This window comes from Verticillium dahliae, genomic scaffold, assembly GCF_000150675.1.
Source record: "Verticillium dahliae VdLs.17 supercont1.25 genomic scaffold, whole genome shotgun sequence".
Classification (NCBI taxonomy): Eukaryota; Fungi; Ascomycota; class Sordariomycetes; order Glomerellales; family Plectosphaerellaceae; genus Verticillium; species Verticillium dahliae.
The window spans coordinates 439452-452187 of NW_009276932.1; the positions used below are offsets into that span (position 1 = coordinate 439452).

General features: G+C 52.4%; 3 protein-coding genes across 3 annotated transcripts; 1 reads left to right on the forward strand and 2 right to left on the reverse strand.

Annotated features, from left to right (window-relative positions):
- Nucleotides 1-18: 18 nt before the first annotated feature.
- On the forward strand, nt 19-2197 carry VDAG_09382 (glucose oxidase; the record flags this gene model as incomplete). Its single annotated transcript, XM_009655684.1, has 2 exons — nt 19-289; nt 702-2197. The coding sequence occupies 2 exons, from the start codon at nt 19-21 to the stop codon at nt 2195-2197; spliced, it is 1767 nt and encodes a 588-aa protein (XP_009653979.1).
- Nucleotides 2198-3283: 1086 nt separating this feature from the next.
- Nucleotides 3284-3907, reverse strand: VDAG_09383 (uncharacterized protein; the record flags this gene model as incomplete). Its single annotated transcript, XM_009655685.1, has 2 exons — nt 3284-3515; nt 3573-3907. The coding sequence occupies 2 exons, from the start codon at nt 3905-3907 to the stop codon at nt 3284-3286; spliced, it is 567 nt and encodes a 188-aa protein (XP_009653980.1).
- A 3559-nt stretch (nt 3908-7466) lies between these two features.
- On the reverse strand, nt 7467-12075 carry VDAG_09384 (uncharacterized protein; the record flags this gene model as incomplete). Its single annotated transcript, XM_009655686.1, has 6 exons — nt 7467-8938; nt 8996-10359; nt 10519-10775; nt 10968-10985; nt 11040-11442; nt 11522-12075. 6 exons carry the CDS (start codon nt 12073-12075, stop codon nt 7467-7469), a joined length of 4068 nt encoding a protein of 1355 aa, XP_009653981.1.
- Nucleotides 12076-12736: the final 661 nt, after the last annotated feature.

Here is a 12736-nt window from a genome sequence, read left to right on the forward strand (position 1 = left end):
CGTACGCGAGAAGCTGCAATGTTGATTCGTCGCGAATACAGGCTGCGTTCAGGCTCTTTGGGCTTACTAAGGTCATTGTGTATCGTCCGTTACTTGTTCGCTTGTGGAATGAGGCTATACCTAGCCATTGATCGAGCAACTATTGGCTCTATCTGCAGAAGGCTCGGCGAATGCAACGTGAACGCTCGAAGCGAAGTCCCTCGTGGCTCCAGGGACGATTGTACCGGCAAGCGGTGCCGTTGCCCCAGGTTGATAAACACTGCAAGCCTCGTTCACAGAGAAGGTAAAGGTGAGCGTCCTTTGCAAGCGACTCTCATCAAGCTCGTTGCTTCCTCCTGCACCTTTTTTCCAACCAGCGAACATCATCATCCGTCATGAAGCTTTTACGGTCTCTTTTTGCAGCCATTGCGCTCAGTGGCAGTGTTTCTGCTGACCCTGACTCGTATGACTACGTAAGTGAAGGCTGTGTACCGCTCGAGCGGTTTGACACGTTCCAGGCACGCTGACAGGGTGGCAGATCGTAGTAGGAGGTGGCACTGCTGGTGCCGCTCTCGCTACGCGTCTGAGTTTGGGCCTCCCCAAATCGAAGATCTTGCTCGTCGAGGCAGGTCCTGCCGCCCCCGATGATCTCAGGATCAATGTTCCTGGTTTCCGGGGGTCAATCTTGGGGTCTGAGCTTGATTGGAATTTCACAACGGTAGGACAGTCGGCGCTTGATGGCCGCTCGGTTCTTGTGAACCGCGGCAAGGTTCTCGGCGGCTCGTCTGCCATGAACTACCTTTGCTACGACCGCGCGTCTGCGCCAGAGTACGAGTCCTGGGCCGAGTTCGGCAACAAGGGATGGGGTTGGAACACCATGATCAATGCCATGACCAAGTCGGAAAACTTTACCGACTCCGATGACGACCGACATGGTTTCAAGGGGCCCATCCGCAACTACTACAATCGTGTGGTATACCCTGTGCTGAGGCTCTGGGAGCCTGCCGTAAGCGAGTTGGGCACCAACATCAACGTCCGCCAGAGCATGGGTGGTGAGCCCATTGGAGTAGGCTTCCAGCCGACCAACATCGACATTACAAAGCACACTCGATCTTACTCGGCAAGCAGCTACCTTCCTCTGGCTGGCAATAACTTGATTGTCAAGACGAATACCCAGGTTGAGAAGGTCAATTTGGTCAAGCGCAAGAGTTCGTACCAGGCGACCGGCGTAACCCTTCCCGGTGGTGTCATCATCACGGCCACGAAGGAGGTCATTGTTTCTGCTGGTTCTGTCCAAAGCCCGGGTATTCTTGAGCTCTCGGGAGTCGGCCAGCCCGATGTTCTTAAGGCCGCCGGCATCACTCCCCTTGTCAACCTCCCTGGTGTGGGCGAAAACTACCAGGACCACATCCGCCTTTCCAACACGTACCGACTAAAGGATGGCATCGACTCGTTCGACAACCTCATCTTTGACAACGCGGGGGCCAACGCCACAGGTGAACTGCAGAAGTGGCAGGAGGGCAAGCAGTCGCTGTACGAGTATACGACTGCAGCCTACGGCTTCATGAACTGGAAGCAGCTCGGCATTGAGGCTAAGATCAAGCAAATTGCCACTAACGCTTTCGGCTCCAGTCAGAATGTGGTCGACGCCAAGAAGCTGCAATTCCTCAACAACTCCCAGATCCCTTCGGTGGAAGTTATCTACGAAGCCAATTATGTCGGCGCCTTTGGCTACACTGGTGGAAAGTTTGTAACCTTCCTGGCTACGGTCATGCATCCCTTCTCGCGCGGTAGTGTGCATATCGACCCCCAGAGCCCTCTTGGGAAGCCCATCATCGACCCCAAATTCTTGAGCAACGAGTATGATCTTACCGCTCTTGTGGAGGGCGCAAAGTTTTCTCGCCGCATCGCCGAAACTGCATCCATCAAGGCAACCTGGGAGGCCGAGACTGAGCCTGGCCCAGATGTCCAGACCGACGAGCAGTGGCGCGCGTTCGCGAAGAAGACCATGGGTAGCTTTTATCATCCTGTTGGAACCTGTGCCATGCTGCCCCGAAAGGATGGTGGTGTTGTGGATGCTGAGCTTCGCGTTTACGGAACGACCGGCCTGCGTGTTGTTGATAACAGCATTATTCCCATTATCCCTTCGGCTCACATCCAAACAGCCGCTTACGGCATTGCTGAAGTCGCCGCGGCCAAGATCATTGCTTCTGCGTAACCGTATGTGCAGAGGTGTGTTCTTGAGCGTCTGGGGTTGGTTCATGTCCTATCTGCAAGTTGTTGATGAGTATTTCCTCGTTCGCGTCTCGTTGAGTTATCAGTTGTGTGGCAAAAGTTATGTGCTCACGGAAAGCCCTCCTGTATATATGACCCGCCAATTGAGCTGTGAAGGCTGCGTGGTCGACCCCTTGTACCAGGCTGAGTCAAGAAATAAAATCCTGTATCAAGTTCCCGCAATCAAACCTTCTTGCAAACCTGATGAAGTAAAGTACTAGTTGCAGATCAGTGGCCCATGTTGTACTTCTTTCAAAAGGTAGGTTTGAATCAGCAGCATAAACTGCAGGATCCAGCACATTTGACGGCTAAAAAATGCCCACGTGTCGCCCTTGCACGATTGTCAAGGGCAAACTTCCCAACTCCCTTCCATAGAAGGTCGTACTGTGTACGAACAAGCTATGCGGCAACGCGTCTCTGTGCGAAGTCAGGAACCCGCATTGCCAGGTTTATTCACTGATGACAACTACCAAAGTCTAGGCTTGCTGGCAAACGTGCTGGAAAACGAGTTTTCGAGGAGCTGTGTGCAATCCAGTATACCCTTCTAAAGTAAGATATGAATGCGACTTAGATACATGTGTTTGTTCTGGGGACAGAATTATAATTCTCATAACTCTGGAACAAGAACGTGCGCTCACCATTGATAGATATAGGAGTCATTATGCCACCTTCCCTCGTAGGCCAAAAATTTCAACATGTGTTTTGCTTGATACGTAACTCCGCTTGCTGCAAGTAGCAATTCATCTCAACTTGTCAACTTTAGGGCATTATCAATGCTGGGGCGAAACTGCATCTGTTCTTAAGTGGTCACGTCAGGGTACCAGAGGAGAACCTTGAGGCATTGATGATCTTAAATTCTTTTGGTCATCTGTATCCATATTATAAACATTAAGTGTAGCCCAGCATCATGCTCAAGCATAAGAAGGTGAACAATGGTTATCGCATACACACTCATCAAATTCCGTGTTGCTCACCGTGTGACAACACATCCTAAGCTAACCATCGAGCAGTTGGGGTTGATGACTTTGATTTAGCAGTCACCCTTACCCTTCTTGAACTGTCCACGAACAGCACCAGGAACGGCCAACGAGGAGTGGATGTCCACGTAGTAGTCAGTAGGGTTCTGCTCAATGCGGCTCAGGGTGAAACCCTCGCCAGCATCGGGACCGCCGTTGGGCTTAACACCAGTGACGAAGGGGCCCTTGATGCAGCCGATGGAGGTTCGAACGTCACCTTCACCCTCGGGGTCGGGGAACACAACCCTAGAGCGCATGAGAACATGTAGTGTGAATCAGGGACGCGAAAGAATCAAAACATACCTAGGAGGTCCAGACTTGCCCTTGGCACCTTGGTGGATGTGGGTGGCAGTCAGGGCTGGGGACTGGTACTCGCCCTGGAAGCCGGAGACAGAAATGTTGTAGCAGATGATATCCTCGTGGGAGTTGATGCCGAGGTTGAACCAGGACTTCGAGCCCTTGAGACCGCCGGTGTAGACGCCTTCAGGGTTGACGACCTCCTCAGGAGTGGCATAGACGCTGAAAGTCGATGTGAAGGCGAAAGGGAAGGCAGAAGCGCCCTTGTGAATGATCTTCTTGGTAGGGGTGGCCATGACGGCGGTGAGGCCGAGGGCGAGAGCAGCGACGGAGAACTTCATTGTGATGGATGCTTGGTAGTTGGGTCTTCGGTAAAAGAGTGTGTTGTGGGATGAGGTTGTAGGTATGTCGTTGGCGGGATGATGATTATGTGACTGATGATGGAGTGTAAGGTTAGTGGCAGTGGTCGGCGTTCGCCCTCGTTATATAGATCGCTAGAGGAACCGCTTGATACGCCATGCATCATCCCGCAGGCATCAGAGAAGACCAGGATCACAAGTGCCCTGTGATGGACGCGAGCCAAGAACGAGCGTCCTCATACTCGTCGTCATTCCGGTGGCTCTCCGCGGTCCTCTCGAACAACAACACTACGCCGTCTGCAAGGCGGCAGATTTCAGATTAGGTGCCGGCAGGGTGGATCAAAAGCTCGGCGTTCGACGGGACACAACGACTCCGACGGGCTGATGGACGCTGTGGTCACCCCTTTTGGCTCATCATGGTTGGTCGTTGGTTAAGATTGGGCCTAGAGACAACCGAAGGAGTCTAAAGCAGCATGTCGTTTTCTGGCATCGTAGTCCCTCCCTGCTCATTTCGATGCATTCCATTGGCTCCAAGGAGTGATCCAGGGGCTTGGAAAGCTCCGGTTGCATCCCTTCTGTGTGTTGGCAAGCCTTCGTATCAGTGAGGCCAAGCCTCATAGTCCCAAATTCAAGATGCTTTTCCGCGATCGACGCCATGGGCTGGTGTCTTGGCCCCTGTCATCAGCCAACGGTCACCAGGTTCGCAGGCTGTGCAGCGAGAAGCAGAAGACTTGGCGAGAAGGCTTCATCAGGGCCAGTAAGGTATTCGAGTCACCGAGAAGAGCAGCAAGTCGTCAGACGCACCCGGTCGAACGAACGGATAGAGTTGGACGCGAGGCATAGCCTCTTGGCAAATGCCTAATTGAGTACTGGTCCTAGCAGTCCTGCACTTTGTCGATCTCTTGGAGTGGATCAATGTCCCGGATGTGCCATCAGCCGCCATCTTAGCGCGGGAGCTATACCTAAACTTCATCCGATTGCCTCCCAATTATTGGGCCCGACGGCTTGGCATACGATCATCCACAGGATTACACCTTTTGAGCTCAAGAAGCTCCATGCCAGAGGCAGACATTGTCCAGCTCTAGTGTGCACGTGTGGTCCCCATCACTATTCCCCAGCTTTTGACCAAGATGTTTCATGGACAAATTCACACATTCTATCGACCAGACCAGCCTGACACCCACCACTTTATTGCGCTTCCACCAGACCTGTTTTCGAGCCTGTACTTCCCATCGTGGCTGTGTGTACTGGCGAAATGGCGGATCGTCAATCGACGGACAAAGTGTCAGGGCAAGCGGCTATGTCCCCATCTAGATCCACGGAAACCTACGAAGGTCCCTGCCCAGTCCGAGCTTGTCGTCCGCCCGGAAAGAAACAAACCCGACCAGGTGCCAGAGAACATGCCTGGTCACTTCATGGGAACTCCAACAACTCGGTCCGCGAAGGGTCTCCATGGACTCCGTGGAGGAACGAGCCTTGTTAGCCGACTAGTGACTCCCAAAATCCCAACTAAAACGAAAAGTATCATCACTGTTTTGTCGCCCAGGCGCTTGAATCCCAGACTTGATGAAGAGTGAATGCAAGGGCGCGTTCCACCAAGAGCCGCCCAAGACTCGGGTGCACATTGGCCGACCTTTGCCCAGCAGCTTGACTCCCTTGCGAACGCGGCGCGGTCGACCTGGCCTTTGCCAAGGCATTTTGTCGTCATCAACCTTGGTTAGGCACAGCTCCAAGGGTGCTCGGCTTCGGAGCTGGAACCTTGCGCTCTCTGCTCGTCCTGGCAAGCTTTTAGATCGATCCTCTTCCATTCAAGATGATTAATTCAGTCGCTGGAACCAGCGGCCAGCGAAGTTCCCGTGGGCTGCGCCTCGACGACCGGGCCCGGGACGTACTCAACAGACGAATGACACCTCGAACCTAGCGAGCTCCACACATCCCTGCTTTGATCATTTACCAGATCGGGGTCATGTCACTGATCGACAATCGTAGCCTCTGCAGACCCGCCTGGCCCAAGGTTCATTGCCGTCTTCTAGCCTACCCCGCCAATGACACTTCGTCAGACACCATCTACAACCTCCGCTTCACAATGGAGAAGGATGTTCTTACTGCCCAACAAATTATGAAGCACCTCCTGCGGCCCACGTGATAACTTGCTCCATCTCCATTCCACTGGTGGGCATTGATCCAACGTGGTCATCTTTCTCTCCCCCTCCGATGCATTTTGTCTTCATTCCTCTTCACAGACCCCATCCGCCGGGCCGCCGTGGCATGCATGCCGAAGCGTCGTGTTAGCATGCTGACGCGCTGCTGACACCACGAAAGAAAAAGCACTAGTTTCAAGTGCCAATAAGCATAACTAAGCTTGCTACCTACTTAGGTGGGGATTTCAGCCCAGAGCAAAATGGCTGCAAGTGGTTGAAAGCCTCTCTGTGCCTAGCAAAGTCAATCCCTCGGCTGCGCTTCCAGTGGTGATGTAATTCTTGTGATTCGGATGTATCGGAGCTCGGCTTGGCTCATGCGGATAACTTCACCTATTCTCCGTGGACCCGGACTTTTTCGGTAAACGTTTTTCGGTAAACGAGCTACAACCTGATCAAGGGAGGGACAAATATCCTGACCCATGTTTTGCCATGCATGCATGTCTTAGCTGATATCTCATCTCCAGTGCCTGGCCGCGTCAGAATCAGGGGCCGTCCCGAGATCGTAATCTCATTCCGCAACGATGTCCCCTTCGACTATTGTTTTCTTCTTTCCAGAGCCCAGGCCCTGACACGCTCTGACCCATCATGGGAAAGCCTGGGGGGTTGTGAAGCTTCGGATACTTGTGCATCACCCCATAATGAAGATTACCTGGGCTGACCCATCTGCTTACACCTCCGCCAAGCGCTTTCAATTCAAGTTCTAGTGTCAATGCAGTGAGATACATGTTTGATCACTAGTAGGCTGCATCGGGTTGCACCATATCGTGGGAGAAAAAATGGCCATTAAAGTCGGGTGTCGACTCCCTGCAGCAGTGCCGAGCGTTATCAGTCGCTTGATGTCAAACACTCCACGCTTCACAGCTCAGATACTGGCGAAGGGGCCCCTACACAATCAAGAAAACAATGAGCCATTCGACTTCAAAGCATGCAAGTAGTTTAGAAGTCAGCTCTTCTACAGACATGAACCCTGTGTCATTCATGGGAATACATATTGCCAGAGCAGTCACTATCACATATCGCCATGGCTCTACCGATGGAGGAGTACCTTGCTTGTGGTCCTAACCTTACGGCGTAAGCCTTCAGGAGTAAAAGAACGTGGCTGGTTTCCGCTGCACAGTCCGCTTACACAAGCTTCTCCGGCAGATATCGTAGTCCGAGACTCACCACAACGAAAGTCGAGGGAGAATACTGTCATGCTCTGAACCATTTGGACTTGCAGCATGAGGTCAACGAAGTTGATTTTTCTCCATACCAACACAATTTAAGCCAATGGTAAAGGCTTGAGGGCTTCAAAGAATAATGTCGGCATTCGGACGCGGCGCATGATTTGGAATACAGGACTAGGCTACTCTGACGCGCTTCACAGGCTCATGCCTCACCCAAGACTCTGACTCAAAGGGGCGTTTCTTCCGTCGCGATCCCGATCGGACGGCCTCTTCCTGCACTCGTTTCGTCTTCGCCCGTGATCCACGAATTGTCATTAGTTGCTTTTGCAACTTTTTCAAAGCCACTGGTGCAAGCTTCTGTAGGTTCATGGCCCTCCCTGATGAAATACTCGATGGCTCTTCCGGTAAGCGCTTTTCTTGTTCCGGCTTCGGATTTTCCTGGACTATGTTATGTTCTGGAGCATTATACGGGCTCTTCATCTGTTGAGACATCTCTTTGCGTTTCTTGTCCGCTGGTGAGGAGACTTGTTGCGTCTCATCCTCGCGCAATAGGTAGTTTTTCAGCTCGTTGTACGTCGCTGGCCAGTCTCGCTGCTCTTGCCACCGGACTACTTCTGAAGCCAGTGATTCAAGGGGCTCGTCAAACTTGGCGAGCCTGGCGACAATTCGAAACGGAAATCGTTGTTGCAACAGTTGCCCAAGTCGAATTTCTCGTGCACCTGATAGGATAAGGTTGCCGAGGAACTTGCCTAGAACATCGGTAAAAGGACGTGGACCGTATTGCATCAGTGTTGTAACATCAAACACAGCGCCGTCGTAAGCCACATATGACGCTGCATACCCATCATGACCGTGATATAGACCGCCGTCATGCATCACCAATTCAGCTTCGCTCATTAGTGGCAGGTCTTCCATGCCGCGCGTTATTTTCGTGACGATTAGCTCAGGCTTGCTGTTCGACATTAGCAACAACGGGTGTGTCTTTGAGGGCTCGGTGCTGGGCTTTATCGCGAGGACTTTCTTCGAAACATCTTTGCCACAGTAGTGTTTGAGAGCAACAAATAGCTCCGCTTCTGTCTCCCGAAGGGGCGCAATATCGAAGATCGTGTCCTGGATACGAATTTCGGTTGTAGAGAGTTTTTCGTAACGAGTACGGGATGGTACAATACGCCCTATCCGCAGGCCTTGGATGGCTTCCAAGAGGTCTTCTCCGTTCTCAGAATGGTACTCCTCGAAAAGGTTCGTAGCATCGGTTCCGGCAGCACGGGCCAAAATTTCTGAGCCTCCAGGATGCCATTCGGCATAGTCTGTCAAGTTTTCATCAGCACGGATTACGCGGGTCGAACTGAAGGTGTAATAGAGCATACCAGTGATGTCGTAGGCATGTTCATGGATCTGGATGTACTGTCGTGTCTGAGGAAACTGATTCCATCCAATTTCATGATTTGTAAGTACATTTTTCGAGCCAGATTCATCAGCCAACCCGAACGGAAGGGTCATTCCGATCTTGAGAGGCTCTATCAGTGCCAGTGCATCGTCGAAGTTGTGATCCCCCAGGAAGACACGTGGCATCGGGTTGCTCCCAGGGGCGCTCAGCAGTGTCTCCACCAGTTTCGACTGGCTTTCTGAAGCCGGTTCTTCCAAGTCTGTAAGGCGTCAGAGGTTGTCGGCTGCACGAAGAGAAAGTTTAGGGTGAGTCAAACCTGTCAAATCATAGACACCCCCCGCCGCCGTGATCCAGTGCGGGCGACCCTCCTTGCCATTGCGAATGGCAACATCCTCCTCGCGTAGCCATTGAGCTACCCGTCCTAATGGCAGGATGTCATGTTCTGTGTCGTAGAACTCGTCACTGACATTCTTTTTGAGAACGTGTCCGTAGGCGGATGGCTCCATCTCATCGCGCACCTCTTCAGCCGTCATCTTCAGTACTTGCATGACATCTTCCAGCTCGAAAATTTCGATCTCCGAGTCAAAGAGAACCAGCACGAGGACATTATCCTTTCGAACACGCAGGTCGTATAGCCTGCCCAGCGTCAAGTATTCGCAACCGCGGGTTTCCACAGTCCGCGCCAGCTGTGCCTGGAAAGGATGCATTACTGTATCTTGAGGCAATTGAAGCCACTCCTGAAAAATGTCCTGGCCAGGCTGGAATAGATGTTGCACAGCTCGCAATGGGTTGAGCTCCAGCATCTTCGTCATCGCCAAGACGTTGAAGTTTTCAGCGCGAAACTGCGCCGTCTCGGTGTACGGCGGTAACTGGAACGTGAAGGGGATCAAAGGCTGGGGAGCATGCGGATGCGTGATTTGATGCTGTTGAAGAGCGACCAGCTGAGCTCTGTGTGAGTTCAACTGCGCAAAGAACGCGGTGTCGAGAGGCTGAGTCGTCAGGACGAACCACCTGTACATACAGTAGCACCGGTACGCTAGTTCAACGTTTCTTGCGCGGACTCGGATCTCTGATGTAAATTGATTGTATGGCTGGTGTCTGGGTTCGATGGTGTACTGCTCTGGAGCGGGCTGTTCGTGATATGCGATCGGGTCGTAGCCAACCGGATTGGGCTTGTTCCCGCTTCGTCGCCAGGTTCTGGGAGGCGCTGGAGGTAGCGGCGGATCCTGGAACTTGATCTCTTGATCCCTGGGAGCGAGAGCTGCATCGACGAGTAAGGCCATGGATTGATAGAAGAAGGCCTTGGCCCTTTTACAATGGTGCATGGTCTCAAAGTCTGGGAAATACCCCAGCCAGTGAGGTTGCGGATATGCCTGCCAGCTGGCGACGTATTCTCTAAACCATGGGGACGTCACCCTGGCCACGAAACTCGCAGCCTTGTGTTCCTTCAGTGGCCCGGCGATGCCTGCAATGGGGGATCGGAAACAATCCACCATCTCGTGTAGCTGGCCCCGAAATTGCTCGTGACTGTATACGGTTGCAGCCCACTGCGCATGAGCTCGGTGATGCCATGGTCGCCACGTCGCTACGGCGTGCCGCACCAGGCTGAGATCGGCGCGTGCCGTCTGCATGTCGTTCTGGAAGTTGGCTGTCATCAAGTTCGCGGCAGCAACATCCCACCTGATGTGTTCGTGATGTTTGTTCAAATCAGTCGGCGTGACTGGAGTCCCTTGCAGGAAAAGTGGGCATTGCAAGGCCGGCTGGCCAAAGTTTCTGACATGGGTATTCCAGAAAATGGGATCGCTCAAGGAACGAAACCAAAACACCGGCTGTATGTACCTTGTATCTTTCCTGTATGCCAGAGGGTCTGCCGGCAGATCGGGAACGACGTGTACAAAGGCAGTGTAGCCGTTCATGGAGATATGAGATTCGGGGAAAAAGGTCGAGTAAGCGTTGAAGAAGGGTCCAGAGCCGGCCATGGGTCCGCGCAATGCCATGTATTTTCCTAGTCTCAGTGGCACATTTTCAACAGCATTTCCGAAGAAATTTTGAATAAAGGAGTGGCCCAACTCGGCCATACGTTCTCCATTGAAGTACTAGAGAGCACTACTGTTAGCTTCTTTTCTTTCAAGGATTATATCTTCAATGAACCTTACTATTTGCTCGCGGCCAGCCGACCAACCTCTCAGCTTAAAGATTTGAAGGACCAATATGTGCTGTGGCGTGGTTCGTCAGTGTGAACTAAAGCATACCTCCCTATGTACGCATAAGAACTGCGTTGTACTTACCATGAGTTCATGGCTTATCTGGAAGATTACCGTGTTAACAATGGCAGCTGTGAGGAGCACGGGTAGACATACTGTAATAGCCAACATGGCTCTCGCGATGTAGCGAGAATGCGACGTAGCGTTGGGGTTCAACATGGTTCGTAAGGGGTCTACATCGACGAAGGCAGCAAGATGATTGACATGGTAACCGTATCCCGAATCTGAAATAAGGTCTGGTCTGGTGTTGGTACTTGCAAATCCCATCCAGACCCTGCTACGGTCATCCGTGTCAGCATGCAAATGCCACAGTGGCTTTTGTGTCGCAAAAAGACCCTGAACATATTGCTTGCACTGCTCTTCTGTCTTGTCCGGCCGGTTTGGATCTGGGAAGAACACGGGCACTGGAGCGTTCGGTATTACTGGGAACTGTCGGCGGGCGTCTTGAACGTCACGCAACTCTGTGACCCAATTCTCTGGCGTTAAGAGCGCCTGCATCCTTCGTTGCAACATGGTAAGCAATTATGAGGCTAAAACTCACCCACCACAGTTGAAGGGCCGTTCTCTTGACGACTTACCATGGTGTCTTGAAGGACTGCAGAATGATGCGGTTGGCCAACTCTATTGACGTGGACAACGGACCCCAGACGGCCGGATTGTCCACGCTCCAATCGTCGGCCATGCCAAATCCAGCTGCAGCCAATCCTGGCGAGGTTTCTATAATGGGTCTCTCGAATGAACACCACCGTATCTTTTTGAAAACGTTCAGCCAGCTGCTCTCTTTGACAGACACGCTGACCTCTTCCAGTCGATTCTGGCTCCAGGCGGGATTATGAAGTGCTGCGGCCTCAAAGGTTCGCAGGCCATGGAAGTCCATCATCTGAGAACTTTCCGAGTAGAACAACGCGTCCAGTTCAGGTGGCGAAGGCTTGTCCATAGGGCTCGGATGATGAATGTCCAAGACATTCTGATGGTCTGCGCTCAGGGGATGAAGTGTCCGTGGGTCCATAGGGGGGAAGGCCGGGTCCAAGGCTGACCGTCCCGGTGGGATGAAGGCCTTGTCTGTTGCAGTCCCATACTCCCGATCCCATGGCGAGTCGCTCGCCGCCACAGTCCTGTACCCAAAAGGCATGTCGGCGACTTGAGAGCGGATAGATGTATGTATGATTCGTTCTGTGAATGCTCAAGGCAATTGACGATCAATGGCTGTTCTTCAGAGATGGCGGAAATGTAAAGGCTTTTTGAGTTCAATCCGAGTCCCGTCGTGTCCAAAGCTCACGTTTTTGAATCTCCGCGACGAGAATGAAAGAGACGTAACCCTTGTTTGAAGCCCAAAGAAATGCCATCTCGAGTATAGTTCTTTGTCCGGAGGCTCGAATTAACGCCTTATGAAAATGAGCCTCGACAAAGGACATGTCCGGGTCTGTGATGCATCATTCCGGTCATTGTTCATAATGCTACACTACTCTCTTTTGGGCATACAGAGTGCTGCCCTGTATCAAGCACCAGGTGTGAGATGTGTCTAGCCAGGAAAGCCATCGGAACAACTCGACCTAGCGGCTTGCTTTTAGGTATCATCCACCACCTTAGGAATACAGTACGCTGAATGTAGCCCCAGCCAGGCCGCTTCCAGCAGAGAGGCCCCGACGCCAAGACAGAAAACACGTTCATCGCCCCGAAGAGACCCAGCCAAAGGGTTGATGCACAGCACACATGACCCGGCCAGCGTTGCTCGGCGGCCCACAAGGCTGCGTGTGTTACGCTGTGTCCTAGGGTCATGATGGGCTAACATC